A 27450-nucleotide genomic window follows, 5' to 3' on the forward strand; every position below is an offset into this window, starting at 1 on the left:
ACTAATCTGTTACGATTATCACGTCACACACTGTGCCATGTTACCAGATTAAAATATTGATATCAACCTGGCCAGATTGTACGATTTGCTTCAGTTTCGTCGTCACATTCTACGATTGGCTTGCGAGGCTACATCAGTTGACGTAGGCCACATCGACCGCAGCGGTTTGATCTGAGTCGACGTAGGCCACATCGCAGGCAGGAGGGAAGTGAGTTCGGAAAAAACTTATTCGAAATAGTTTTCACATGGAAAATGTTTATGTCCGAACTCCCCAAAGATAAATGGGTCGCTATGGTAGAGCGTTTATTTTGATTGACGATTTTGTGCATTTATCAAAGTCCAATCATTTTACCCAGATTTCAAATGTGTCATGTAATCAAGATTATAAAGGAAATCATTATTTTTTAAACGTTTAAACATTTAAATCAAACTATTAATATTAATTTGACTATTCACAATAGTCGTATTATTGTGTGCATACTCAGGGATGGCTGTGTTCCTATTGGTTAGTCACCAGGATCGGCTCATAACACCAGCCACACGACACGATAAAGGCTAAAACATTCTGACACTGCCAGTACTTTGTTGGAGCCTACAACCGCACGTTGAGGTACTGAATCATCAGACCTAAACCCTGTTACACTGAACCAGCCAAGACGTAGTGGTACTGAATCAGCAGACCTAAACCCTGTTACACTGAACCAGCCAAGACGTAGTGGTACTGAACCAGCAGACCTAGACCCTGTTACACTGAACCATCCAAGACGTAGTGGTACTGAATCAGCAGACCTAGACCCTGTCACACTGAACCAGCCAAGACGTAGTGGTACTGAACCAGCAGACCTAGACCCTGTCTCACTGAACCAGCCAAGACGTAGTGGTACTGAACCAGCAGACCTAGACCCTGTTACACTGAACCAGTCAAGACGTAGTGGTACTGAACCAGCAGACCTAGACCCTGTCTCACTGAACCAGCCAAGACGTAGTGGTACTGAATCAGCAGACCTAGACCCTGTTACACTGAACCAGCCAAGAAGTAGTGGTACTGAATCAGCAGACCTAGACCCTGTCTCACTGAACCAGCCAGGACGTAGTGGTACTGAATCAGCAGACCTAGACCCTGTCTCACTGAACTAGCCAAGACGTAGTGGTACTGAATCAGCAGACCTAGACCCTGTCTCACTGAACCAGCCAAGACGTAGTGGTACTGAATCAGCAGACCTAGACCCTGTCTCACTGAACCAGCCAAGACGTAGTGGTACTGAATCAGCAGACCTAGACCCTGTCTCACTGAACCAGCCAGGACGTAGTGGTACTGAATCAGCAGACCTAGACCCTGTTACACTGAACCAGCCAAGACGTAGTGGTACTGAACCAGCAGACCTAGACCCTGTCTCACTGAACCAGCCAAGACGTAGTGGTACTGAATCAGCAGACCTAGACCCTGTTACACTGAACCAGCCAAGACGTAGTGGTACTGAATCAGCAGACCTAGACCCTGTCTCACTGAACCAGCCAAGACGTAGTGGTACTGAATCAGCAGACCTAGACCCTGTCTCACTGAACCAGCCAGGACGTAGTGGTACTGAATCAGCAGACCTAGACCCTGTTACACTGAACCAGCCAAGACGTAGTGGTACTGAACCAGCAGACCTAGACCCTGTCTCACTGAACCAGCCAAGACGTAGTGGTACTGAACCAGCAGACCTAGACCCTGTCTCACTGAACCAGTCAAGACGTAGTGGTACTGAATCAGCAGACCTAGACCCTGTCACACTGAACCAGTCAAGTCGTAGTGGTACTGAATCAGCAGACCTAGACCCTGTCTCACTGAACCAGCCAAGACGTAGTGGTACTGAATCAGCAGACCTAGACCCTGTTACACTGAACCAGCCAAGACGTAGTGGTACTGAATCAGCAGACCTAGACCCTGTTACACTGAACCAGCCAAGACGTAGTGGTACTGAATCAGCAGACCTAGACCCTGTTACACTGAACCAGCCAGGAGGTAGTGGTACTGAATCAGCAGACCTAGACCCTGTTACACTGAACCAGCCAAGACATAGTGGTACTGAATCAGCAGACCTAGACCCTGTTACACTGAACCAGCCAGGAGGTAGTGGTACTGAATCAGCAGACCTAGACCCTGTTACTGAACCAGCCAAGACATAGTGGTACTGAATCAGCAGACCTAGACCCTGTTACACTGAACCAGCCAAGACGTAGTGGTACTGAATCAGCAGACCTAGACCCTGTCTCACTTAACTGGGGATTATTGTCTGGGACGGTAAAATCGTGGCATAAGATGGCTAAAATCATACAGTTCGCAAAGGCCTTTACTAAACAGCCATTGAAACCAATGAAATAGCTGGTAAGGGACTATTGAAACCAATGAAAGAGTTGGTAGGGAACTATTGAAACCAATGAAAGAGTTGGTAGGGAACTATTGAAACCAATGAAAGAGTTGGTAAGGGACTATTGAAACCAATGAAATAGCTGGTAAGGGACTATTGAAACCAATGAAAGAGTTGGTAAGATTTGATTCTATAAGGCTGATATTGTGTCTTTATTCCGTCAGGGTACCATCCCCTCTAAGAACTTTGTAAGTATACACTGTCTGCTGTTGTCTTGGGATTTAACCTGTCCAGGTACTGTATTTCCTGGGTCCTTATGGCTTGGCTTTAGAAAGCTTGTCATACATTTCCCAAGCTACTGAACTGAGACTCCCAGGCCAGGGGCTGTCCTTGGCTGCCTGTATGTCTGTTTTGGGTGTGATTGTGGAACAATGGCCTTAGTTAGGAGCTTTGCACCAGCTCAGGCTTTGTCCTCCTGTTGTATTTACACAGCACAGAGCCTTATCAGCAGTGACTTACAGTGTTAATGTGACCCTGCTGTAACCTGGCTGTCACATTGCACCACTCTCCTTTGAGAAGGTCCTTTTCAATGAACACTGTTGTCCTTTATTCTGCCTCTGTTGGAGCTGTGGTGACTGCTATAGGCTACTGCTCTCTCTGTTGGAGCTGTGGTGACTGCTATAGGCTACTGCTCTCTCTGTTGGAGCTGTGGTGACTGCTATAGGCTTCTGCTCTCTCTGTTGGAGCTGTGGTGGCTGCTATAGGCTACTGCTCTCTCTGTTGGAGCTGTGGTGACTGCTATAGGCTACTGCTCTCTCTGTTGGAGCTGTGGTGACTTGTTCTGCTTGAATTCCGCTTGTTCTGCTTGTTCTGCTTGTTTGTTTGAAACAAGTGAAACAAAGAAATCCACTGCACTGTGACATCACTGTTGTGTCTCCCTCCAGTTCTCATCTCATCATGTCTACTCCCTGGCCACTCTGGGTGGAACCAATCACTGACATAACTGTTGTGTCTCCCTCCAGTTCTCATCTCATCATGTCTACTCCCTGGCCACTCTCTGGGTGGAACCAATCACTGACATCACTGCCAGCAGCAACCTGTAAGTTTAGTCTACCTGCTATCCTTCTGTCAACCAATAACCAACTAGCCTTTTCTAGCAAGGTAGAATATGGTGTTGAGGTCTGGTACCACCAGACTAATCAATAACTAATGTAAACTCAGCAAAAAAAAAAGAAACGTCCTCTCTCTGTCAACTGCGTTTATTTTCAGCAAACTTAACATGTGTAAATATTTGTATGAACATAACAAGATTCAACGACTGAGACGAAACCCAAACCGGCTGCGAGTGTGCGCCATCGTGCATAAATGTATTTTGCCCCGCCACACCAAACGCGATCACGACACGCAGGTTAAAATATCAAAACAAACTCTGAACCAATTACATTAATTTGGGGACAGGTCGAAAAGCATTAATCATTTATGGCAATTTAGCTAGCCAGCTTGCACTTGCTAGCTAATTTGTCCTGTTTAGCTAGCTTGCTGTTGCTAGCTAATTTGTCCCTTGATTTAAACATTGAGTTGTTATTTTATCTGAAATGCACAAGGTCCTCTACTCCGACAATTAATCCACACAGAAAATGGTCAACCGAATCGTTTCTAGTCATCTCTCTTCCTTCCAGGCTTTTTCTTCTCTTGACTTTATATTGCGATTGGCAACTTTCATAAATTAGGTGCATTACCGCCACTGACCTCGTTTGTCTTTCAGTCACCCACGTGGGTATAACCAATGAGGAGATGGCACGTGGGTACTTGCTTCTATAAACCAATGAGGAGATGGGAGAGGCAGGACTTGCAGTGCGATCAGCATCAGAAATAGAACTGACTTCTATTTTAGCCCTTGGCAATGCAGAAGCTCGTTGGCGCGCGCGAGCAGTGTGGGTACAATAATTCAATAATATAGATTTCGACTTTTATTTTGCAACGCTCGCACATGCGACGTGAGCGGTGTAGTCAGCCTGTCAGACATAAACTGAACAAGCTCCACAGACATGTGACTAACAGAAATGGAATAATGTGTCCCTGAACAAATGGGGGGGTCAAAATCAAAAGTAACAGTCAGTATCTGGTGTGGCCACCAGCTGCATTAAGTACTGCAGTGCATCTCCTCCTCATGAACTGCACCAGATTTGTCAGTTCTTGCTGTGAGATGTTACCGCACTCTTCCACCAAGGCACCTGCAAGTTCCTGGACACTTCTGGGGGGAATGGCCCTAGCCCTCACCCTCTGATCCAACAGATCCGGGCTCTTCGCTGGCAATGGCAGATGTCTTGCAGGAAATCACGCACAGAACGAGCAGTATGGCTGGTGGCATTATCATGCTGGAGGGTCATGTCAGGATGAGCCTGCAGGAAGGGTTCCACATGAGGGAGGAGGATGTCTTCCCTGTAACGCACAGCGTTGAGATTGCCTGCAATGACAACAAGCTCAGTCCGATGATGCTGTGACACACCGCCCCAGACCATGACGGACCCTCCATCTCCAAATCGATCCCGCTCCAGAGTACAGGCCTCGGTGTAACCCTCATTCCTTCAAGGATAAATACGAATCCGACCATCACCCCAGAAAGCTTCTTTTTAAATCTCCTACTGTTCTATTTAACGTTGTCATTCTTCTGCCCCCCAGGTATGGAATTAAGGTGACAACTCCAGAGGAAAGCTTCACTCTGCTAGCATCCTCACCTCAGGAAAAGGTACAGCTCTCAGACCAGTGTCTGGTTAACACACCTCATAATCCCAACTTTCCCAGTATATCTACATCAGAATAACCACAGCTGTCTTTGACTCTTGAGGTTGATGATATACCACTGTGTCCCCCTGTCCCTCCAGGCTAAGTGGCTAAGGGCTATTAACCAGGCTGTGGAGGCGGTGTTGACCGGAGAAGGGAGCGGTCCTGGGGTCCCCGCTGTCTCTCGTACCGCCTCCTACATCTTCTACAAAGACCTCCGTCTGAAGGATGCCTCCTACTCGGGCCGGTGGCTGTCTGGCAAGCCCCACGGCAAGTGAGTCTAAGGGAGGGACTGGTTTAGAACTTTACAGAAAACGTTACAGAGAACTTTACAGAAAACGTTACAGAGAACTTTACAGAAAACGTTACAGAGAACTTTACAGGAAACTTTACAGAGAACATTACAGGAAACGTTACAGAGAACTTTACAGGAAACTTTACAGAGAACATTACAGGAAACTTTACAGAGAACTTTACAGGAAACTTTACAGAGAACCTTACAGAGAACTATACAGAAAACTTTAGTGAAAACAGGGAACTGAAGGTGTTCGAAGACCAAGCGTTTGTATTAGCTAGATTATTTACACTTTCTAGAAGGTCTATCCTTAACATACATTTCTGCATTATTGTATAATGAGGCCAAAGTACACCATTTTCTTCCGTGTTGAAAGATTGTCTTTTTCCTTTTCGAACAGAGGGACCATGAAATGGCCAGATGGCAGAAAGTTCACGGGGACCTTTAAACAAGGACTGGAGGACGGGTCAGTGTTAGCCTGGTTAATGCAGAGTTCAGAGTTCAGAGTGGTTCAACCAGGCAGTGTGAGAGGCGTGGTTAACATGCAGATGTTCTTCTGTTGTGTTCGTCTCTTGTGCCTGTAGCTATGGAGACTGTATATTGCCAAACAAGCTCCTCAACAAGAGTGATCGTTACCAGGGCCACTGGAGAGATGGGAAGATGCATGGCTTTGGGACGTACAAGTGAGTTACTGTATTCACCTGTATATACTACAGTGAGTTACTGTGTTCACCTGTATATACTACAGGGGGTTACTGTGTTCACCTGTATATACTACAGGGAGTTACTGTGTTCACCTGTATATACTACAGGGAGTTACTGTGTTCACCTGTATATACTACAGGGAGTTACTGTGTTCACCTGTATATACTACAGGGAGTTACTGTGTTCACCTGTATATACTACAGTGGGTTACTGTGTTCACCTGTATATACTACAGGGAGTTACTGTGTTCACCTGTAGATACTACAGTGAGTTACTGTGTTCACCTGTATATACTACAGGGAGTTACTGTGTTCACCTGTAGATACTACAGTGAGTTACTGTGTTCACCTGTAGATACTACAGGGAGTTACTGTGTTCACCTGTATATACTACAGGGAGTTACTGTGTTCACCTGTATATACTACAGGGAGTTACTGTGTTCACCTGTATATACTACAGGGAGTTACTGTGTTCACCTGTATATACTACAGTGAGTTACTGTGTTCACCTGTATATACTACAGGGAGTTACTGTGTTCACCTGTATATACTACAGGGAGTTACTGTGTTCACCTGTATATACTACAGGGAGTTACTGTATTCACCTGTATATACTACAGGGAGTTACTGTGTTCACCTGTATATACTACAGGGGGTTACTGTGTTCACCTGTATATACTACAGGGAGTTACTGTGTTCACCTGTATATACTACAGGGAGTTACTGTGTTCACCTGTATATACTACAGTGGGTTACTGTGTTCACCTGTATATACTACAGGGAGTTACTGTGTTCACCTGTATATACTACAGGGAGTTACTGTATTCACCTGTATATACTACAGGGAGTTACTGTGTTCACCTGTAGATACTACAGGGAGTTACTGTGTTCACCTGTATATACTACAGGGAGTTACTGTGTTCACCTGTAGATACTACAGGGAGTTACTGTGTTCACCTGTATATACTACAGTGAGTTACTGTGTTCACCTGTATATACTACAGTGAGTTACTGTATTCACCTGTATATACTACAGGGAGTTACTGTGTTCACCTGTAGATACTACAGGGAGTTACTGTGTCAGGTGTGTGATTGTAGTTCTCTCCAGGTATGATACAGGTCAGGTGTGTGATTGTAGTTCTCTCCAGGTATGCTACAGGTCAGGTGTGTGATTGTAGTTCTCTCCAGGTATGTTACAGGTCAGGTGTATGATTGTAGTTCTCTCCAGGTATGCTACAGGTCAGGTGTATGATTGTAGTTCTCTCCAGGTATGCTACAGGTCAGGTGTGTGCTTGTAGTTCTCTCCAGGTATGCTACAGGTCAGGTGTGTGATTGTAGTTCTCTCCAGGTATGATACAGGTCAGGTGTATGATTGTAGTTCTCTCCAGGTATGATACAGGTCAGGTGTATGATTGTAGTTCTCTCCAGGTATGATACAGGTCAGGTGTGTGATTGTAGTTCTCTCCAGGTATGCTACAGGTCAGGTGTGTGATTGTAGTTCTCTCCAGGTATGTTACAGGTCAGGTGTATGATTGTAGTTCTCTCCAGGTATGCTACAGGTCAGGTGTATGATTGTAGTTCTCTCCAGGTATGTTACAGGTCAGGTGTATGATTGTAGTTCTCTCCAGGTATGCTACAGGTGTATGATTGTAGTTCTCTCCAGGTATGTTACAGGTCAGGTGTATGATTGTAGTTCTCTCCAGGTATGATACAGGTGTATGATTGTAGTTCTCTCCAGGTATGCTACAGGTCAGGTGTATGATTGTAGTTCTCTCCAGGTATGATACAGGTCAGGTGTATGATTGTAGTTCTCTCCAGGTATGATACAGGTCAGGTGTGTGATTGTAGTTCTCTCCAGGTATGCTACAGGTCAGGTGTGTGATTGTAGTTCTCTCCAGGTATGCTACAGGTCAGGTGTGTGATTGTAGTTCTCTCCAGGTATGCTACAGGTCAGGTGTGTGATTGTAGTTCTCTCCAGGTATGCTACAGGTCAGGTGTGTGATTGTAGTTCTCTCCAGGTATGTTACAGGTCAGGTGTGTGATTGTAGTTCTCTCCAGGTATGCTACAGGTCAGGTGTGTGATTGTAGTTCTCTCCAGGTATGTTACAGGTCAAGTGTGTGATTGTAGTTCTCTCCAGGTATGCTACAGGTCAGGTGTGTGATTGTAGTTCTCTCCAGGTATGCTACAGGTGTATGATTGTAGTTCTCTCCAGGTATGCTACAGGTCAGGTGTATGATTGTAGTTCTCTCCAGGTATGCTACAGGTCAGGTGTGTGATTATAGTTCTCTCCAGGTATGCTACAGGTGTATGATTGTAGTTCTCTCCAGGTATGCTACAGGTCAGGTGTATGATTGTAGTTCTCTCCAGGTATGCTACAGGTGTATGATTGTAGTTCTCTCCAGGTATGCTACAGGTCTGGTGTATGATTGTAGTTCTCTCCAGGTATGTTACAGGTCAGGTGTGTGATTGTAGTTCTCTCCAGGTATGCTACCGGTCAGGTGTATGATTGTAGTTCTCTCCAGGTATGCTACAGGTCAGGTGTATGATTGTAGTTCTCTCCAGGTATGCTACAGGTCAGGTGTATGATTGTAGTTCTCTCCAGGTATGTTACAGGTCAGGTGTATGATTGTAGTTCTCTCCAGGTATGCTACAGGTCAGGTGTATGATTGTAGTTCTCTCCAGGTATGATACAGGTCAGGTGTATGATTGTAGTTCTCTCCAGGTATGATACAGGTCAGGTGTGTGATTGTAGTTCTCTCCAGGTATGCTACAGGTCAGGTGTGTGATTGTAGTTCTCTCCAGGTATGATACAGGTCAGGTGTGTGATTGTAGTTCTCTCCAGGTATGCTACAGGTCAGGTGTGTGATTGTAGTTCTCTCCAGGTATGTTACAGGTCAGGTGTATGATTGTAGTTCTCTCCAGGTATGCTACAGGTCAGGTGTATGATTGTAGTTCTCTCCAGGTATGTTACAGGTCAGGTGTATGATTGTAGTTCTCTCCAGGTATGCTACAGGTGTATGATTGTAGTTCTCTCCAGGTATGTTACAGGTCAGGTGTATGATTGTAGTTCTCTCCAGGTATGATACAGGTGTATGATTGTAGTTCTCTCCAGGTATGATACAGGTGTATGATTGTAGTTCTCTCCAGGTATGCTACAGGTCAGGTGTATGATTGTAGTTCTCTCCAGGTATGATACAGGTCAGGTGTGTGATTGTAGTTCTCTCCAGGTATGATACAGGTCAGGTGTGTGATTGTAGTTCTCTCCAGGTATGCTACAGGTCAGGTGTGTGATTGTAGTTCTCTCCAGGTATGATACAGGTCAGGTGTGTGATTGTAGTTCTCTCCAGGTATGCTACAGGTCAGGTGTGTGATTGTAGTTCTCTCCAGGTATGTTACAGGTCAGGTGTATGATTGTAGTTCTCTCCAGGTATGCTACAGGTCAGGTGTATGATTGTAGTTCTCTCCAGGTATGGTACAGGTCAGGTGTATGATTGTAGTTCTCTCCAGGTATGCTACAGGTGTATGATTGTAGTTCTCTCCAGGTATGTTACAGGTCAGGTGTATGATTGTAGTTCTCTCCAGGTATGATACAGGTGTATGATTGTAGTTCTCTCCAGGTATGATACAGGTGTATGATTGTAGTTCTCTCCAGGTATGCTACAGGTCAGGTGTATGATTGTAGTTCTCTCCAGGTATGATACAGGTCAGGTGTGTGATTGTAGTTCTCTCCAGGTATGTTACAGGTCAGGTGTGTGATTGTAGTTCTCTCCAGGTATGCTACAGGTCAGGTGTGTGATTGTAGTTCTCTCCAGGTATGTTACAGGTCAAGTGTGTGATTGTAGTTCTCTCCAGGTATGCTACAGGTCAGGTGTGTGATTGTAGTTCTCTCCAGGTATGCTACAGGTGTATGATTGTAGTTCTCTCCAGGTATGCTACAGGTCAGGTGTATGATTGTAGTTCTCTCCAGGTATGCTACAGGTCAGGTGTGTGATTGTAGTTCTCTCCAGGTATGCTACAGGTGTATGATTGTAGTTCTCTCCAGGTATGCTACAGGTCAGGTGTATGATTGTAGTTCTCTCCAGGTATGCTACAGGTGTATGATTGTAGTTCTCTCCAGGTATGCTACAGGTCAGGTGTGTGATTGTAGTTCTCTCCAGGTATGATACAGGTCAGGTGTGTGATTGTAGTTCTCTCCAGGTATGCTACAGGTCAGGTGTGTGATTGTAGTTCTCTCCAGGTATGTTACAGGTCAGGTGTATGATTGTAGTTCTCTCCAGGTATGCTACAGGTCAGGTGTATGATTGTAGTTCTCTCCAGGTATGTTACAGGTCAGGTGTATGATTGTAGTTCTCTCCAGGTATGCTACAGGTGTATGATTGTAGTTCTCTCCAGGTATGTTACAGGTCAGGTGTATGATTGTAGTTCTCTCCAGGTATGATACAGGTGTATGATTGTAGTTCTCTCCAGGTATGATACAGGTGTATGATTGTAGTTCTCTCCAGGTATGCTACAGGTCAGGTGTATGATTGTAGTTCTCTCCAGGTATGATACAGGTCAGGTGTGTGATTGTAGTTCTCTCCAGGTATGTTACAGGTCAGGTGTGTGATTGTAGTTCTCTCCAGGTATGCTACAGGTCAGGTGTGTGATTGTAGTTCTCTCCAGGTATGTTACAGGTCAAGTGTGTGATTGTAGTTCTCTCCAGGTATGCTACAGGTCAGGTGTGTGATTGTAGTTCTCTCCAGGTATGCTACAGGTGTATGATTGTAGTTCTCTCCAGGTATGCTACAGGTCAGGTGTATGATTGTAGTTCTCTCCAGGTATGCTACAGGTCAGGTGTGTGATTGTAGTTCTCTCCAGGTATGCTACAGGTGTATGATTGTAGTTCTCTCCAGGTATGCTACAGGTCAGGTGTATGATTGTAGTTCTCTCCAGGTATGCTACAGGTGTATGATTGTAGTTCTCTCCAGGTATGCTACAGGTCAGGTGTATGATTGTAGTTCTCTCCAGGTATGTTACAGGTCAGGTGTGTGATTGTAGTTCTCTCCAGGTATGCTACAGGTCAGGTGTATGATTGTAGTTCTCTCCAGGTATGCTACAGGTCAGGTGTATGATTGTCGTTCTCTCCAGGTATGCTACAGGTCAGGTGTATGATTGTAGTTCTCTCCAGGTATGTTACAGGTCAGGTGTATGATTGTAGTTCTCTCCAGGTATGCTACAGGTCAGGTGTATGATTGTAGTTCTCTCCAGGTATGATACAGGTCAGGTGTGTGATTGTAGTTCTCTCCAGGTATGATACAGGTCAGGTGTATGATTGTAGTTCTCTCCAGGTATGCTACAGGTGTATGATTGTAGTTCTCTCCAGGTATGATACAGGTCAGGTGTATGATTGTAGTTCTCTCCAGGTATGATACAGGTGTATGATTGTAGTTATTTCCAGGTATGATACAGGTCAGGTGTATGATTGTAGTTCTCTCCAGGTATGATACAGGTGTATGATTGTAGTTCTCTCCAGGTATGATACAGGTGTATGATTGTAGTTCTCTCCAGGTATGCTACAGGTGTATGATTGTAGTTCTCTTCAGGTATGCTACAGGTCAGGTGTATGATTGTAGTTCTCTCCAGGTATGATACAGGTGTATGATTGTAGTTCTCTCCAGGTATGCTACAGGTGTATGATTGTAGTTCTCTCCAGGTATGCTAAATCAAATCAAATCAAATTTATTAGTCACATACACATGGTTAGCAGATGTTAATGCGAGTGTAGCAAAATGCTTGTGCTTCTAGTACCGACAATGCAGTAATAACAACAAGTAATCTAACCTAACAATTCCGCAACTACTACCTTATACACGCAAGTGTAAAGGGATAAAGAATATGTACATAAAGATATATGAATGAGTGATGGTACAGACGGCATAGGCAAGGTGCAGTAGATGGTATAGAGTACGGTATATACCTATGAGATGAGTACTGTAGGGTATGTAAACATAAAGTGGCATAGTTTAAAGTGGCTAGTGGTCCATGTATTACATAAGATGGCAAGATGCAGTAGATGATATAGAGTACAGTATATACATATACATAAGAGATGTGTAATGTAGGGTATGTAAACATTATATTAGGTGGCATTGTTTAAAGTGGCTGGTGGTACATTTTTACATAATTTCCATCAATTCCCATTTTTAAGGTGGCTGGAGCTGAGTCAGTTTGTTGGCAGCGGCCGCTAAATGTTAGTGGTGGCTGTTTAACAGTCTGATGGCCTTGAGATAGAAGCTGTTTTTCAGTCTCTCGGTCCCTGCTTGGATGCACCTGTACTGACCTCGCCTTCTGGATGATAGCGGGGTGAACAGGTAGTGGCTTGGGTGGTTGTTGTCCTTGATGATCTTTATGGCCTTCCTGTGACATCGGGTGGTGTAGGTGTCCTGGAGGGCAGGTAGTTTGCCCCGGGTGATGCGTTCTGCCGACCTCACTACCCTCTGGAGAGCCTTACGGTTGTGTGCGGAGCAGTTGCCGTACCAGGCGGTGATACAGCCCGACAGGATGCTCTCGATTGTGCATCTGTAGAAGTTTGTGAGTGCTTTTGGTGACAAGCCGAATTTCTTCAGCCTCCTGAGGTTGAAGAGGCGCTGCTGCGCCTTCTTCACAACGCTGTCTGAGTGGGTGGACCAATTCAGTTTGTCCGTGATGTGTACACCGAGGAACTTAAAACTTTCCACCTTCTCCACTACTGACCCGTCGATGTGGATAGGGGGGAGCTCCCTCTGCTGTTTCCTGAAGTCCACAATCATCTCCTTTGTTTTGTTGACGTTGAGTGTGAGGTTATTTTCCTGACACCACACTCCGAGGGCCCTCACCTCCTCCCTGTAGGCCGTCTCGTCGTTGTTGGTAATCAAGCCTACCACTGTAGTGTCGTCCGCAAACTTGATGATTGAGTTGGAGGCGTGCATGGCCACGCAGTCGTGGGTGAACAGGGAGTACAGGAGAGGGCTCAGAACGCACCCTTGTGGGGCCCCAGTGTTGAGGATCAGCGGGGTGGAGATGTTGTTACCTACCCTCACCACCTGGGGGCGGCCCGTCAGGAAGTCCAGGACCCAGTTGCACAGGGCGGGGTCGAGGCCCAGGGTCTCGAGCTTGATGACGAGTTTGGAGGGTACTATGGTGTTAAATGCTGAGCTGTAGTCGATGAACAGCATTCTCACATAGGTATTCCTCTTGTCCAGATGGGTTAGGGCAGTGTGCAGTGTGGTTGCGATTGCGTCGTCTGTGGACCTATTGGGTCGGTAAGCAAATTGGAGTGGGTCTAGGGTGTCCGGTAGGGTGGAGGTGATATGGTCCTTGACTAGTCTCTCAAAGCACTTCATGATGACGGAAGTGAGTGCTACGGGGCGGTAGTCGTTTAGCTCAGTTACCTTAGCTTTCTTGGGAACAGGAACAATGGTGGCCCTCTTGAAGCATGTGGGAACAGCAGACTGGGCTAAGGATTGATTGAATATGTCCGTAAACACACCAGCCAGCTGGTCTGCGCATGCTCTGAGGACGCGGCTGGGAATGCCGTCTGGGCCTGCAGCCTTGCGAGGGTTAACACGTTTAAATGTTTTACTCACCTCGGCTGCAGTGAAGGAGAGCCCGCAGGTTTTGGTAGTGGGCCGTGTCAGTGGCACTGTATTATCCTCAAAGTGGGCAAAAAAGGTATTTAGCCTGTCTGGGAGCAAGACATCCTGATCCGCGACGGGGCTGCTTTTCTTTTTGTAATCCGTGATAGACTGTAGACCCTGCCACATACCCCTTGTGTCTGAGCTGTTGAATTGCGATTCAATTTTGTCTCTGTACTGGGACTTAGCCTGTTTGATAGCCTTGCGGAGAGAATAGCTACACTGTGTGTATTCGGTCATGTTTCCGGTCACCTTGCCCTGGTTAAAAGCAGTGGTTCGCGCTTTCAGTTTCACGCGAATGCTGCCGTTAATCCACGGTTTCTGGTTTGGGAATGTTTTAATCGTTGCTCTGGGTACGACATCGTCAATGCACTTCCTAATGAACTCGCTCACCGAATCTGCATATTCATCATTGTTGTTGTTGGACGCCGTGCGGAACATATTCCAATCCGCGTGATCAAAGCAGTCTTGAAGCGTGGATTCAGATTGGTCGGACCAGCGTTGAACAGACCTGAGCGCGGGAGCTTGTAGTTTTAATTTCTGTTTGTAGGCTGGAATCAACAAAATGGAGTCGTGGTCAGCTTTTCCGAAAGGAGGGCGGGGGAGGGCCTTATATGCGTCGCGGAAGTTAGTATAACAATGGTCCAGAGTTCTGCCAGCCCTGGTCGGACAATCGATGTGCTGATAGAATTTAGGGAGTTTTGTTTTTAGATTAGCCTTGTTAAAATCCCCAGCTACGATGAATGCAGCCTCAGGGTGTGTGGTTTCCAGTTTACAGAGAGTCAGATAGAGTTCGTTCAGGGCCATCGATGTGTCTGCTTGGGGGGGAATATATACGGCTGTGATTATGACCGAAGTGAATTCCCTTGGTAGATAATGCGGTCTACATTTGATTGTGAGGAGTTCTAGATCAGGTGAACAGAATGACTTTAGTTCCTGAGTGTTGTTATGATGGTCACACCACGTCTCGTTAATCATGAGGCATACCCCCCCGCCCCTCTTCTTACCAGAAAGATGTATGTTTCTGTCTGCGCGATGCGTGAAGAAACCAGCTGGCTGCACCGACTCCGTTAGCGTCTTTTCAGTTAGCCATGTTTCCGTGAAGCAGAGCACGTTGCAATCCCTGATGTCTCTCTCGAATGTTACCCGTGCTCGGATTTCATCGACCTTATTCTCAAGAGACTGGACATTGGCGAGTAGTATGCTAGGGAGTGGAGCGCGATGTGCTCGTCTCCGAAGCCTGACCAGGAGACCGCTACGTTTGCCCCTTTTTCGGCGTCGTGTAGCTTCGCCGGCTGGGATCAGGTCCATTGTATTGGGTGGAAGGCAAGACACTGGATCCGTTTCGGGAAAGTCATATTCCTGGTAGGAAGGGTGGTTAGTTGACGTTAATCGTATATTCAGTAGTTCCTCCCGGCTGTATGTAATGAAACTTAAGATCACCCGGGGTACCAATGTAAGAAATAACACATAGAAAAACAAAATACTGCATATTTTCCAAGGAACGCGAAGCGAGGCAGCCATCCTGTTCGGCGCCGGAAGTATGATACAGGTCAGGTGTATGATTGTAGTTCTCTCCAGGTATGATACAGGTCAGGTGTGTGCTTGTAGTTCTCTCCAGGTATGATACAGGTCAGGTGTATGATTGTAGTTCTCTCCAGGTATGCTACAGGTCAGGTGTGTGATTGTAGTTCTCTCCAGGTATGCTACAGGTCAGGTGTATGATTGTAGTTCTCTCCAGGTATGCTACAGGTGTATGATTGTAGTTCTCTCCAGGTATGATACAGGTCAGGTGTATGATTGTAGCTCTCTCCAGGTATGCTACAGGTGTATGATTGTAGTTCTCTCCAGGTATGTTACAGGTGTATGATTGTAGTTCTCTCCAGGTATGCTACAGGTCAGGTGTATGATTGTAGTTCTCTCCAGGTATGCTACAGGTCAGGTGTATGATTGTAGTTCTCTCCAGGTATGTTACAGGTCAGGTGTGTGATTGTAGTTCTCTCCAGGTATGATACAGGTCAGGTGTATGATTGTAGTTCTCTCCAGGTATGATACAGGTGTATGATTGTAGTTATTTCCAGGTATGATACAGGTCAGGTGTATGATTGTAGTTCTCTCCAGGTATGATACAGGTGTATGATTGTAGTTCTCTCCAGGTATGATACAGGTGTATGATTGTAGTTCTCTCCAGGTATGCTACAGGTGTATGATTGTAGTTCTCTTCAGGTATGCTACAGGTCAGGTGTATGATTGTAGTTCTCTCCAGGTATGATACAGGTGTATGATTGTAGTTCTCTCCAGGTATGCTACAGGTGTATGATTGTAGTTCTCTCCAGGTATGCTACAGGTCAGGTGTATGATTGTAGTTCTCTCCAGGTATGATACAGGTCAGGTGTGTGCTTGTAGTTCTCTCCAGGTATGATACAGGTCAGGTGTATGATTGTAGTTCTCTCCAGGTATGCTACAGGTCAGGTGTGTGATTGTAGTTCTCTCCAGGTATGCTACAGGTCAGGTGTATGATTGTAGTTCTCTCCAGGTATGCTACAGGTGTATGATTGTAGTTCTCTCCAGGTATGATACAGGTCAGGTGTATGATTGTAGCTCTCTCCAGGTATGCTACAGGTCAGGTGTGTGATTGTAGTTCTCTCCAGGTATGGTACAGGTCAGGTGTGTGATTGTAGTTCTCTCCAGGTATGCTACAGGTCAGGTGTGTGATTGTAGTTCTCTCCAGGTATGATACAGGTCAGGTGTGTGATTGTAGTTCTCTCCAGGTATGCTACAGGTCAGGTGTATGATTGTAGTTCTCTCCAGGTATGCTACAGGTGTATGATTGTAGTTCTCTCCAGGTATGCACAGGTCAGGTGTGTGATTGTAGTTCTCTCCAGGTATGATACAGGTCAGGTGTGTGATTGTAGTTCTCTCCAGGTATGCTACAGGTCAGGTGTATGATTGTAGTTCTCTCCAGGTATGCTACAGGTCAGGTGTGTGATTGTAGTTCTCTCCAGGTATGCTACAGGTCAGGTGTATGATTGTAGTTCTCTCCAGGTATGATACAGGTCAGGTGTATGATTGTAGTTCTCTCCAGGTATGCTACAGGTCAGGTGTATGATTGTAGTTCTCTCCAGGTATGATACAGGTCAGGTGTGTGATTGTAGTTCTCTCCAGGTATGCTGCAGGTCAGGTGTATGATTGTAGTTCTCTCCAGGTATGTTACAGGTGTATGATTGTAGTTCTCTCCAGGTATGCTACAGGTCAGGTGTATGATTGTAGTTCTCTCCAGGTATGATACAGGTGTATGATTGTAGTTCTCTCCAGGTATGTTACAGGTGTATGATTGTAGTTCTCTCCAGGTATGCTACAGGTCAGGTGTATGATTGTAGTTCTCTCCAGGCATGCTACAGGTCAGGTGTATGATTGTAGTTCTTTCCAGGTATGTTACAGGTCAGGTGTGTGATTGTAGTTCTCTCCAGGTATGCTACAGGTCAGGTGTATGATTGTAGTTCTCTCCAGGTATGCTACAGGTCAGGTGTATGATTGTAGTTCTCTCCAGGTATGTTACAGGTCAGGTGTATGATTGTAGTTCTCTCCAGGTATGTTACAGGTGTATGATTGTAGTTCTCTCCAGGTATGCTACAGGTCAGGTGTATGATTGTAGTTCTCTCCAGGTATGTTACAGGTCAGGTGTGTGATTGTAGTTCTCTCCAGGTATGCTACAGGTCAGGTGTGTGATTGTAGTTCTCTCCAGGTATGTTACAGGTCAGGTGTATGATTGTAGTTCTCTCCAGGTATGATACAGGTGTATGATTGTAGTTCTCTCCAGGTATGTTACAGGTGTATGATTGTAGTTCTCTCCAGGTATGCTACAGGTCAGGTGTATGATTGTAGTTCTCTCCAGGTATGTTACAGGTCAGGTGTGTGATTGTAGTTCTCTCCAGGTATGCTACAGGTCAGGTGTGTGATTGTAGTTCTCTCCAGGTATGCTACAGGTCAGGTGTATGATTGTAGTTCTCTCCAGGTATGCTACAGGTCAGGTGTGTGATTGTAGTTCTCTCCAGGTATGCTACAGGTCAGGTGTATGATTGTAGTTCTCTCCAGGTATGATACAGGTGTATGATTGTAGTTCTCTCCAGGTATGCTACAGGTCAGGTGTATGATTGTAGTTCTCTCCAGGTATGATACAGGTGTATGATTGTAGTTCTCTCCAGGTATGCTACAGGTCAGGTGTGTGATTGTAGTTCTCTCCAGGTATGCTACAGGTCAGGTGTATGAGGGATCCTTCCATGAGAACGTCCGTCAGGGCCATGGGATGCTGAGCTCTGGGAAGCTGATTGGCTCTTCTTCCAGTGTGTTCATTGGCCAATGGCTTCAAGACAAGAAGATGGGATATGGAGTCTTTGATGACATTACTAGGTATAGTACAGCACTTGATTTGTCATCAAAAACGTACATCTGTACGTACAAAAACGTACATCTCAGATCTGTGGTTGAATAGCCTGGTCTCAGATCTGTGGTTGAATAGCCTGGTCTCAGATACGTGGTTGAATAGCCTGGTCTCAGATCCGTGGTTGAATAGCCTGGTCTCAGATCCGTGGTTGAATAGCCTGGTCTCAGATCTGTGGTTGAATAGCCTGGTCTCAGATCTGTGGTTGAATAGCCTGGTCTCAGATCTGTGGTTGAATAGCCTGGTCTCAGATCTGTGGTTGAATAGCCTGGTCTCAGATCTGTTGATAAAAACGTCCATCTGTGGTTGAATAGCCTTGTCTCAGATCTGTGGTTGAATAGCCTGGTCTCAGATCTGTGGTTGAATAGCCTGGTCTCAGATCTGTTGATAAAAACGTCCATCTGTGGTTGAATAGCCTGGTCTCAGATCTGTTGTTAAAAACATCCATCTGTGGTTGAATAGCCTTGTCTCAGATCTGTGGTTGAATAGCCTGGTCTCAGATCTGTGGTTGAATAGCCTGGTCTCAGATCTGTTGTTAAAAACGTCCATCTGTGGTTGAATAACCTGGTCTCAGATCTGTTGATTAAAAACGTCCATCTGTGGTTGAATAGCCTGGTCTCAGATCTGTTGATAAAAACGTCCATATGTGGTTGAATAGCCTTGTCTCAGATCTGTGGTTGAATAGCCTGGTCTCAGATCTGTGGTTGAATAGCCTGGTCTCAGATCTGTGGTTGCTGCTCTGCTTTTCACCGTTCTATCTGCCTTGTTTCAGAGGAGAGAAGTACATGGGCCTGTGGGTTGATGACCAGCGCCAGGGCAGTGGGGTGGTCATCACTCAGTTCGGTCTTTACTATGAAGGGACCTTCAGTAACAACAAGATGATGGTGAGTCCCACACAGTCTCTCTCTGGGTTCAGTGCTGTAGGCCTGATGCCTGCCATCTCAATCTTTAAAAACATTTATTTTTTATTTTTTTAGGCTGTAGATCAGCTTTAATATTGTAAATAGATTGTGGCTTCTATCAATGTAATTATCTGCATTATTTCCAATCCCTCATATTTTTGGGGGTAAATATATATATATAAGTATACTGTATATATTTGTAAATATATTTTCCTTTATTATTGTCCCCTAAGCCTACCACCCTCCCCTAACTGGAGTAAACTAATGAACAACAATACTTAGGTTTCTACTTCCTGTTTATACATACTATATACATTTTACTGTCACAATGTAGTTTACCAGAGTTATATGTTTGTTTTTAATCCCTTCAGCTACCCTCAACCCCTCCCATCTAACTCGATCTCAATGTCTTCTCTGTTAGGGTACTGGTCTGCTAGTATCTGAAGATGACACAGCCTTTGAGGGAGACTTCTCAGAAGACTGGACCCCTAATGGCAAGGTAAGGTATAGATAGAGAGGGATGCTGGGAGGCAGGTAGCCTAGTGGTTAGAGGAGGCAGGTAGCCTAGTGGTTAGAGGAGGCAGGTAGCCTAGTGGTTAGAGGAGGCAGGCAGCCTAGTGGTTAGAGGAGGCAGGCAGCCTAGTGGTTAGAGGAGGCAGGTAGCCTAGTGGTTAGAGGAGGCAGGTAGCCTAGTGGTTAGAGGAGGCAGGTAGCCTGGTGGTTAGAGGAGGCAGGTAGCCTGGTGGTTAGAGGAGGCAGGTAGCCTAGTGGTTAGAGGAGGCAGGTAGCCTAGTGGTTAGAGGAGGCAGGTAGCCTGGTGGTTAGAGGAGGCAGGTAGCCTGGTGGTTAGAGGAGGCAGGTAGCCTAGTGGTTAGAGGAGGCAGGTAGCCTGGTGGTTAGAGGAGGCAGGCAGCCTAGTGGTTAGAGGAGGCAGGCAGCCTAGTGGTTAGAGGAGGCAGGCAGCCTAGTGGTTAGAGGAGGCAGGTAGCCTAGTGGTTAGAGGAGGCAGGTAGCCTGGTGGTTAGAGGAGGCAGGCAGCCTAGTGGTTAGAGGAGGCAGGCAGCCTAGTGGTTAGAGGAGGCAGGCAGCCTAGTGGTTAGAGGAGGCAGGCAGCCTAGTGGTTAGAGGAGGCAGGCATCCTAGTGGTTAGAGGAGGCAGGTAGCCTAGTGGTTAGAGCGTTGGGCCAGTAACTGAAAGGTTGGTTCCGCTCCTCATTCTGGTTCCGCTCCTCGTTCTGGTTCCGCTCCTCGTTCTGGTTCCGCTCCTCGTTCTGGTTCCGCTCCTCGTTCTGGTTCCGCCCTTCGTTCTGGTTCCGCTCCTCGTTCTGGTTCCGCTCCTCGTTCTGGTTCCGCTCCTCGTTCTGGTTCCGCTCCTCGTTCTGGTTCCGCTCCTCGTTCTGGTTCCGCTCCTCGTTCTGGTTCCGCTCTTCGTTCTGGTTCCGCTCTTCGTTCTGGTTCCGCTCTTCTTTCTGGTTCCGCTCCTCGTTCTGGTTCCGCTCCTCGTTCTGGTTCCGCTCCTCATTCTGGTTCCGCTCTTCCTTCTGGTTCCGCTCCTCGTTTTGGTTCCGCTCCTCGTTCTGGTTCCGCTCCTCGTTCTGGTTCCGCTCTTCGTTCTGGTTCCGCTCCTCGTTCTGGTTCCGCTCCTCGTTCTGGTTCCGCTATTCGTTCTGGTTCCGCTCTTCGTTCTGGTTCCGCTCTTCGTTCTGGTTCCGCTCCTCGTTCTGGTTCCGCCCCTCGTTCTGGTTCCGCCCCTCGTTCTGGTTCCGCCCCTCGTTCTGGTTCCGCTCCTCGTTCTGGTTCCGCTCCTCGTTCTGGTTCCGCTCTTTGTTCTGGTTCCGCTCTTCCTTCTGGTTCCGCTCTTCGTTCTGGTTCCGCTCCTCGTTCTGGTTCCGCTCCTCGTTCTGGTTCCGCTCTTCCTTCTGGTTCCGCTCCTCGTTTTGGTTCTGCTCCTCGTTCTGGTTCCGCTCTTCCTTCTGGTTCCGCCCTTAGTTCTGGTTCCGCTCCTCATTCTGGTTCCGCTCTTCCTTCTGGTTCCGCTCCTCGTTCTGGTTCCGCTCCTCGTTCTGGTTCCGCTCCTCGTTCTGGTTCCGCTCTTCCTTCTGGTTCCGCTCTTCCTTCTGGTTCCGCTCCTCGTTCTGGTTCCGCTCCTCGTTCTGGTTCCGCTCTTCCTTCTGGTTCCGCTCCTCGTTTTGGTTCTGCTCCTCGTTCTGGTTCCGCTCTTCCTTCTGGTTCCGCCCTTAGTTCTGGTTCCGCTCCTCGTTCTGGTTCCGCTCCTCGTTCTGGTTCCGCTCCTCGTTCTGGTTCCGCTCCTCGTTCTGGTTCCGCTCTTCCTTCTGGTTCCGCTCTTCCTTCTGGTTCCGCTCTTCCTTCTGGTTCCGCTCCTCGTTCTGGTTCCGCTCCTCGTTGTAACATTTCTTAAACCTCTTTACATAAATGGGACCCGAAACTTTTCGAGCAGCTGACCAATTACGTGAGACTTTAGTCGTTAGAATTGACGCCCTCTGTTGTAAGATAATGCACTAACACTCATCTCGTCCTTGCCGTCTTTCCCAGGGTACCCTGTCCATGTCCAACGGAGACTTCATAGAGGGTCAGTTTAGTGGAGAGTGGACCTCAGGGCTGAAGATCATGGGAACCTACATGAAGCCTAGCCTCTATGAACCTGACAAGAAGGAATCAACATGGGTGCTGTAAGGACAGTCTTCTTTATACACTAGAACGCTAATATCATTTGATGTAAAGTGTGAGCTTTCGTCTCTTCCTGCTCGTCTCTCTCTGACTGTCTGTGTTTATCTACAGTGAGGTTGTCTGTGTTTAGCCTCACTGTAGAGGAACACACAGACAGCCTCACTGTAGAGAAAACACAGACAGCCTCACTGTAGATAAACACAGACAGCCTCACTGTAGAGAAAACACAGACAGCCTCACTGCAGCCTCACGGTTGTCTGTGTTTCTCTACAGTGAGGCTGTCTGTGTTTTCTCTACAGTGAGGCTGTCTGTGTTTTCTCTACAGTGATACTGTCTGTGTTTATCTCCAGTGAGGCTGTCTGTGTTTTCTCTACAGTGAGGTGGGCCGTCTAGCCGTATCCCCAGAGCAGAAGTGGAGGGCAGTGTTCTCAGAGTGTTGGAGCACGCTGGGCTCTGAGGCCCCGGGACAGCCTGAGGAGAGGATGAGGGCCTGGGAAAACATTGCTGTTACACTCACCACAGGATGCAGAGACAGGTGTACACACACACACACACACACACACACACACACACACACACACACACACACACACACACACACACACACACACACACACACACACACACACAACTTGACAATTTTGCGTTTAACGTTTAACCTGCAATTTTTTTTATATACTGAACTAAAATATAAACAAATATATATACAGTGGGGAGAACAAGTATTTGATACACTGCCGATTTTGCAGGTTTTCCTACTTACAAAGCATGTAGAGGTCTGTCATTTTTATCATAGGTACACTTCAACTGTGAGAGACGGAATCTAAAACAAAAATCCAGAAAATCACATTGTATGATTTTTAAGTAATTAATTTGCATTTTATTGCATGACATAAGTATTTGATCACCTACCAACCAGTAAGAATTCCGGCTCTCACAGACCTGTTAGTTTTTCTTTAAGAAGCCCTCCTGTTCTCCACTCATTACCTGTATTAACTGCACCTGTTTGAACTCGTTACCTGTATAAAAGACACCTGTCCACACACTCAATCAAACAGACTCCAACCTCTCCACAATGCCCAAGACCAGAGAGCTGTGTAAGGACATCAGGGATAAATTGTAGACCTGTACAAGGCTGGGATGGGCTACAGGACAATAGCCAAGCAGCTTGGTGAGAAGGCAACAACTGTTGGCACAATTATTAGAAAATGGAAGAAGTTCAAGATGACGGTCAATCACCCTCGGTCTGGGGCTCCATGCAAGATCTCACCTCGTGGGGCATCAATGATCATGAGGAATGTGAGGGATCAGCCCAGAACTACACGGCAGAACCTGGTCAATGACCTGAAGAGAGCTGGGACCACAGTCTCAAAGAAAACCATTAGTAACACACTACGCCGTCATGGATTAAAATCCTGCAGCGCACGCAAGGTCCCCCTGCTCAAGCCAGCGCATGTCCAGGCCCGTCTGAAGTTTGCCAATGACCATCTGGATGATCCAGAGGAGGAATGGGAGAAGGTCATGTGGTCTGATGAGACAAAAATAGAGCTTTTTGCTCTAAACTCCACTCGCCGTGTTTGGAGGAATAGAAGGATGAGTACAACCCCAAGAACACCATCCCAACCGTGAAGCATGGAGGTGGAAACATCATTCTTTGGGGATGCTTTTCTGCAAAGGGGACAGGACGACTGCACCGTATTGAGGGGAGGATGGATGGGGCCATGTATCGCGAGATCTTGACCAACAACCTCCTTCCCTCAGTAAGAGCATTGAAGATGGGTCGTGGCTGGGTCTTCCAGCATGACAACGACCCGAAACACACAGCCAGGGCAACTAAGGAGTGGCTCCGTAAGAAGCATCTCAAGGTCCTGGAGTGGCCTAGCCAGTCTCCAGACCTGAACCCAATAGAAAATCTTTGGAGGGAGCCGAAAGTCCGTATTGCCCAGCGACAGCCCCGAAACCTGAAGGATCTGGAGAAGGTCTGTATGGAGGAGTGGGCCAAAATCCCTGCTGCAGTGTGTGCAAACCTGGTCAAGAACTACAGGAAACGTATGATCTCTGTAATTGCAAACTAAGGTTTCTGTACCAAATATTCAGTTCTGCTTTTCTGATGTATCAAATACTTATGTCATGCAATAAAATGCAAATTAATTACTTAAAAATCATACAATGTGATTTTCTGGATTTTTGTTTTAGATTCCTTCTCTCACAGTTGAAGTGTACCTATGATAAAAATTACAGACCTCTACATGCTTTGTAAGTAGGAAAACCTGCAAAATTGTCAGTGTATCAAATACTTGTTCTCCCCACTGTATGTCTCTAGCTTTATGGGGATTTTTGTATTATGGTAATTTACACACCTGGACACACACCTGAACACACACCTGGACACACACACCTGGACACACACACCTGGACACACACCTACGCACACACACCTGTACACACACCTGGACACACACGGTGCATGGTTTCTATAGTGATGGATGTATGATGTCTGTCTCCAGTCCAGAGCTGCTGAGCAGGTCTCAGAGTCGAGTCCTGGAGAAGCTGCAGGTGATTCCTCTACACACAGGTCTGGTTACTGCTGGGAGGTATGACGTCATCCGACGATACCTCACCAAGGTGAATAACACACATTTTACACACCGTACTGTAGGTCAACAGCTGTCAAGGGTAGCAGACTGATTGGTCAACAGCTGTCAAGGGTAGAAGACTGATTGGTCAACAGCTGTCAAGGGTAGCAGACTGATAAAGGTCAACAGCTGTCAAGGGTAGCAGACTGATGTGGTCAACAGCTGTCAAGGGTAGCAGACTGATGTGGTCAACAGCTGTCAAGGGTAGCAGACTGATAGAGGTCAACAGCTGTCAAGGGTAGCAGACTGATATGGTCAACAGCTGTCAAGGGTAGCAGACTGATATGGTCAACAGCTGTCAAGGGTAGCAGACTGATTGGTCAACAGCTGTCAAGGGTAGCAGACTGATTGGTCAACAGCTGTCAAGGGTAGCAGACTGATTGGTCAACAGCTGTCAAGGGTAGCAGACTGATAATGGTCAACAGCTGTCAAGGGTAGCAGACTGATAATGGTCAACAGCTGTCAAGGGTAGCAGACTGATAATGGTCAACAGCTGTCAAGGGTAACAGACGGATTGGTCAACAGCTGTCAAGGGTAACAGACGGATTGGTCAACAGCTGTCAAGGGTAGCAGACTGATTGGTCAACAGCTGTCAAGGGTAGCAGACTGATATGGTCAACAGCTGTCAAGGGTAGCAGACTGATATGGTCAACAGATGCCAAGGGTAGCAGACTGATTGGTCAACAGCTGCCAAGGGTAGCAGACTGATATGGTCAACAGCTGTCAAGGGTAGCAGACTGATATGGTCAACAGCTGTCAAGGGTAGCAGACTGATATGGTCAACAGCTGTCAAGGGTAGCAGACTGATAAAGGTCAACAGCTGTCAAGGGTAGCAGACTGATAAAGGTCAACAGCTGTCAAGGGTAGCAGACTGATATGGTCAACAGCTGTCAAGGGTAGCAGACTGATGTGGTCAACAGCTGTCAAGGGTAGCAGACTGATATGGTCAACAGCTGTCAAGGGTAGCAGACTGATATGGTCAACAGCTGTCAAGGGTAGCAGACTGATATGGTCAACAGCTGTCAAGGGTAGCAGACTGATATGGTCAACAGCTGTCAAGGGTAGCAGACTGATAAAGGTCAACAGCTGTCAAGGGTAGCAGACTGATAAAGGTCAACAGCTGTCAAGGGTAGCAGACTGATATGGTCAACAGCTGTCAAGGGTAGCAGACTGATGTGGTCAACAGCTGTCAAGGGTAGCAGACTGATATGGTCAACAGCTGTCAAGGGTAGCAGACTGATGTGGTCAACAGCTGTCAAGGGTAGCAGACTGATTGGTCAACAGCTGTCAAGGGTAGCAGACTGATATGGTCAACAGCTGTCAAGGGTAGCAGACTGATATGGTCAACCGCTGTCAAGGGTAGCAGACTGATAAAGGTCAACAGCTGTCAAGGGTAGCAGACTGATAAAGGTCAACAGCTGTCAAGGGTAGCAGACTGATATGGTCAACAGCTGTCAAGGGTAGCAGACTGATGTGGTCAACAGCTGTCAAGGGTAGCAGACTGATATGGTCAACAGCTGTCAAGGGTAGCAGACTGATGTGGTCAACAGCTGTCAAGGGTAGCAGACTGATTGGTCAACAGCTGTCAAGGGTAGCAGACTGATATGGTCAACAGCTGTCAAGGGTAGCAGACTGATAGAGGTCAACAGCTGTCAAGGGTAGCAGACTGATAAAGGTCAACCGCTGTCAAGGGTAGCAGACTGATAAAGGTCAACAGCTGTCAAGGGTAGCAGACTGATAAAGGTCAACAGCTGTCAAGGGTAGCAGACTGATATGGTCAACCGCTGTCAAGGGTAGCAGACTGATAAAGGTCAACAGCTGTCAAGGGTAGCAGACTGATAAAGGTCAACAGCTGTCAAGGGTAGCAGACTGATATGGTCAACAGCTGTCAAGGGTAGCAGACTGATATGGTCTACAGCTGTCAAGGGTAGCAGACTGATAGAGGTCAACAGCTGTCAAGGGTAGCAGACTGATATGGTCAACCGCTGTCAAGGGTAGCAGACTGATAATGGTCAACAGCTGTCAAGGGTAGCAGACTGATATGGTCTACAGCTGTCAAGGGTAGCAGACTGATATGGTCTACAGCTGTCAAGGGTAGCAGACTGATATGGTCTACAGCTGTCAAGGGTAGCAGACTGATATGGTCTACAGCTGTCAAGGGTAGCAGACTGATATGGTCTACAGCTGTCAAGGGTAGCAGACTGATAAAGGTCAACAGCTGTCAAGGGTAGCAGACTGATAGAGGTCAACAGCTGTCAAGGGTAGCAGACTGATTGGTCTACAGCTGTCAAGGGTAGCAGACTGATATGGTCTACAGCTGTCAAGGGTAGCAGACTGATATGGTCAACAGCTGTCAAGGGTAGCAGACTGATTGGTCTACAGCTGTCAAGGGTAGCAGACTGATATGGTCTACAGCTGTCAAGGGTAGCAGACTGATATTCCCAGTATACCTAGTTGTGTTTCGACATGACACGCTAACAGATTGGGACCGTTGTTGCGTAGGACTGTGTGCTTGATGATTTGTCTGTAGATGATTCTTCTTCTTCTCCTCATTACACCTCTCTTCTCCATCCTCCTCCTCCTCCTCATTGCACCTCTCTTCTCCATCCTCCTCCTCCTCCTCATTGCACCTCTCTTCTCCATCCTCCTCCTCCTCATTGCACCTCTCTTCTCCTCCTCATTGCACCTCTCTTCTCCATCCTCCTCCTCCTCATTGCACCTCTCTTCTCCATCATCCTCCTCCTCCTCATTGCACCTCTCTTCTCCATCCTCCTCCTCCTCCCCCTCCCTGTCCTCCTCCAGGCCTGTGAGACCCCCCTCCACCCTCTGGGAGGGTTACTAGAGACCCTAGTGACTGTGTACAGGATGACCTATATAGGGGTAGGATCTAACAGAAGGTTACTACAACAGGCTGTGGAAGAGATCAAGTCCTACCTCAGACGGATCCTCCAGCTGGTCAGGTACAGTACGATGCTACAGGTACAGTACACTAG

The 27450-nt window shown here is 46.8% G+C and overlaps 1 protein-coding gene across 3 annotated transcripts in view; it reads left to right on the top strand.

The window, feature by feature from the left end:
- Positions 1–27450, top strand: part of als2a (alsin Rho guanine nucleotide exchange factor ALS2 a) — a 92320-nt gene that overhangs the window by 46824 nt on the left and 18046 nt on the right. The window contains exons 16-28 of one of the 3 annotated variants that reach the window (XM_071340704.1): positions 2579–2602; positions 3377–3453; positions 5037–5103; positions 5240–5412; positions 5834–5899; positions 6018–6116; positions 18036–18200; positions 19004–19115; positions 19555–19632; positions 21687–21823; positions 22198–22356; positions 24329–24446; positions 27260–27417. In XM_071340704.1, the coding sequence (XP_071196805.1) occupies positions 2579–2602; positions 3377–3453; positions 5037–5103; positions 5240–5412; positions 5834–5899; positions 6018–6116; positions 18036–18200; positions 19004–19115; positions 19555–19632; positions 21687–21823; positions 22198–22356; positions 24329–24446; positions 27260–27417 (1433 nt within the window). The remainder of the gene's footprint in view (positions 1–2578; positions 2603–3376; positions 3454–5036; positions 5104–5239; positions 5413–5833; positions 5900–6017; positions 6117–18035; positions 18201–19003; positions 19116–19554; positions 19633–21686; positions 21824–22197; positions 22357–24328; positions 24447–27259; positions 27418–27450) is intronic. The other 2 variants (XM_071340707.1, XM_071340706.1) reach the window with 2 other exon arrangements.

The sequence above is a fragment of the Salvelinus alpinus genome, chromosome 14 (assembly GCF_045679555.1).
Source record: "Salvelinus alpinus chromosome 14, SLU_Salpinus.1, whole genome shotgun sequence".
NCBI classification, from domain to species: Eukaryota; Metazoa; Chordata; class Actinopteri; order Salmoniformes; family Salmonidae; genus Salvelinus; species Salvelinus alpinus.